The sequence below is a fragment of the Aplysia californica genome, unplaced genomic scaffold (assembly GCF_000002075.1).
Source record: "Aplysia californica isolate F4 #8 unplaced genomic scaffold, AplCal3.0 scaffold00122, whole genome shotgun sequence".
Classification (NCBI taxonomy): domain Eukaryota; kingdom Metazoa; phylum Mollusca; class Gastropoda; order Aplysiida; family Aplysiidae; genus Aplysia; species Aplysia californica.
In genome coordinates, this window is record NW_004797392.1 from 726,470 (window position 1) to 729,687 (window position 3,218).

Here is a 3,218-nt window from a genome sequence, read left to right on the forward strand (position 1 = left end):
CTCTGTCTCTCTCTGTCTGTCTCTCTCTCTCTCTCTCTCTCTCTCTCTCTCTCTCTCTCTCTCTCTCTCTCTCTCTCTCTCCCTCTCTCGTATTTCATCGTAAAATAAACGCACTATAAGGTAAGAGCTGAGTTGCGCCCCTTCAAGTTCGCATAAGAACTCGGTCGGCCCGAGAACTCGCTTTTTTTGTCTCTCTACGACCACGTCCGGGTTCTTAGGCGGAGACTGCTGTAGAGCTAGACCTAGGCCTTCTCAGTGTGTAGGCCTATACATACGCAGCGGAATCACACGCATATCAATTTATGAGTGATGTGGAGTTATTGGTATCATCTTGAAGCTTGTTCATTTGTCTAGCTTTTTATGAAAAATACTCTTCTCACTTGAGTATAAGACGATATTATGTGTAATTGCAGAAAGTTAGAAGAGGTGGTGGTGGGGGGAGAGGGGTCACCTGCAGGTGTCATAGTCAAAGGTAAAATCAGCGGGGAAAAGGTCTCCAAAGTTTAGTGACTTCCAAAGTTTAAACGTCCTTGTGAACCTCAGATTTACTTTTCTTAGATGCCTTTTTATTTGACTAACCATTTTCAGGAAAACCCACAAAGGAATGGTGTTGAATAGAGATAAAATTTATAAAAATCGGAATAAAAATTGTCCAAAGGGCGGATAAAAGTCACTTTCTTCGATTTGATTTTTCATAGCTATACTATTTAGAGGATCGCCTTAATTTTAAGTGCCCCCCCCCCTCTCTCTCCCTCTCTCGCTCTGGTTTCTCCAAACGAATTAAATGGAAATGTAGGCCTCTCCCCCCCCCCTCTGTGTGTGTGTGTGTGTGTGTGTGTGTGTGTGTGTGTGTGTGTGTGTGTATATGTGTGTGTTTGTGTGTGTGTGTGTGTGTGTGTGTGTGTGTGTGTATATGTGTGTGTTTGTGTGTGTGTGTGTGTGTGTGTGTGTGTGTGTGTGTGTGTGTGTGTGTGTGTGTGTGTGTGTGTGTGTGTGTGGGCCTATTTCTTATACCGCTAAGCTTTACGTTATTTTTCCGCACTCTTTTTTAACGATAACTTTAAAACTCGTACCAAATTAAAATATTAAGTTTGACTGTGATGGAATCAAAGGCATCGGCATACTAGATTGTCCTGTATGAACTGTTCGACTCTGATAGACTACAGTAACGCGCATCTTTTAGATTGTTTTCAAAATGAAGCGACAGAGGTAGCGTACCTCGAACCAGCGCTTTTGAAAGGGGGGGGGGGGGGGGGTGGAGCTGAAGTAAAGATAGGCCAAGCCTAGTGAGTGTTATAACTTAAGTCTTGTCCTCACATTCACTCGTTATTGAGCCATGTAATAGACGTATAACCACTCCGCTTTCCACAGGCTTTCCATTGTTTATCAGGACAAACAGAGCATTGATCATTCGCCTGAAAGCATGTACGTTCGAAACCCCCCCCCCCTCCCAACCGTAATACTATAATAAGCAAAAACCCAGCTTCGCATAAAGCGCGACACATTCTTACTTATGAAATCCATGCTATTACAGAATAGGCTATAGAGGCACATTCTTAAAAGTGCACTGGTATGACCTGGGGTCTTTTCCTGGGGTCCAATCAGTCTCACCTGGAGAAAGATAGAAATAGAAGGACGTGCAGTAGATTCTACGTGAAAACCTTTATTATGAGTTCAAGATCTAGATCTAGGTCTAGAATGTCTAGATTCTAGATCTAATCTAAATCTAGATTAGATGAGATAGATTCTACTCTAGTTCTAGCCTACACCAGAACTTTACCTAGGGCCTAGGCCTAGACCTAGCGGACAATCGGTGAGAGAAAGAGGGATTTCGATTCCTATGAAAATAAAAGTCGGTGCAATGAGGTAAAAAAAACACCTTTGAGAATTTCGACACTGCTAGTATAAATCAGAAGATAGCATTGTCAGTTTCGTTCAGGCCAAACTTGTGGGGAACATGCCAAATATTTGCCTGTTATTCCTCTGAATGTTTTGCTATTTAGGTATGCATGCCAATCTCTGGGAATAAGTCTTCAAGGGAGATCCCATTGGTTGACCTAGGTCACGTGACGTCACATATGTTAATAAGTATGAAAGCAATATGGAGGACAAAAATGTGTAAGAGAGTTTCAAACTAAAAAGTTTAGATGAAATATGCCAGAGAGGGGCAGCGGGGACTTTCCCCTACCCGAGGGATGGGAAAAAGCTGTGGATTATGATGGCAAAAGCTTTTTCATCGATCATAATAATCGGAGAACAACGTGGATTGACCCTCGAGACAGGTAAAGTGACAGAAAACGCCGTGTGTGTTGCTGTTAGCATCTCGACAAGTGAACCAGATTTTTAGAGGTCTCAAGTCTATGTGGTGACTGAATTAGCATGATTTGAGTCCCCATAAACTAAATGTAGAATCTAGGCTTAATTAGATCGATTTTTATCGGTACAAATGAACTTCTTAATGTTATAACTTCAATGTTGCTCACATTACATTTAAAGTGTTTTTTTATGGTGTGTGTCTTGTATGAAACTTCTTGGCTTGTTCTTGTCTTCTCTTGTGAAGTAGAGAAGTTAGTTCAGATACCGAGACTGAGAGAAATGCAATGTTCCATCGTCTACACAAAAGTACACACAAGGATCCAGGTCTAGCCATTCTAGTTTTATTGTCTAGATCTAGATCTAGATCTAGTTAAGAAGTGGATAGAGTCTAGGTTCAATTCAAAATGCCAAAACTGAACCCTGGCACTTATCAAGTCAGTTTTACTTTGCTGTTGTTGCAAGTTTGAATTGGTTGAAACTCATCTCTGCTCTTTAAACTCTAATGATGGTGTTACTTTGGAGTAAATTTAGGATAGATCTAGATCTAGATCTAGATCTATCTAGATTTCTAGATCTAGATATATAAAGTTAATTTTCAGCTCACATTTTGCTAAACTTTATAATTTCCCTGAAGGTTTCATGGCAGTCTCGAGCGGTGTAACTAGATCTAGATTTTTAGATCTAGATCTAGATTCTAGTATAAAAGGTTAGTTAGGGGTAGGGGAGGAAGTGGTACAGGTGAGGCGCGTAGGAATACAGTCGAACCTGCCTTAACGGAAACCTGTCTTAATGGAATTCCCCCGCTCCCCCCTTGATATATTGCTCTCATCCGGGGTGAGAATAGAAAAACGATCTACCTCTCACCCCGGGTGAGACTTGCCAGCGTAGGCTATTCTCACCCG

General features: G+C 41.5%; 1 protein-coding gene across 3 annotated transcripts in view; it reads left to right on the plus strand.

The window, feature by feature from the left end:
• The first annotated feature begins 2,091 nt into the window (after positions 1 to 2,091).
• Positions 2,092 to 3,218, plus strand: part of LOC101846498 (protein KIBRA) — a 56,518-nt gene continuing 55,391 nt past the window's right edge. For all 3 annotated transcript variants that reach the window (XM_035969165.1, XM_035969166.1, XM_035969167.1), the window contains exon 1: positions 2,092 to 2,282. In XM_035969165.1, coding sequence (XP_035825058.1) covers positions 2,155 to 2,282 — 128 coding nt within the window. In that variant the 5' untranslated portion in view covers positions 2,092 to 2,154. The remainder of the gene's footprint in view (positions 2,283 to 3,218) is intronic.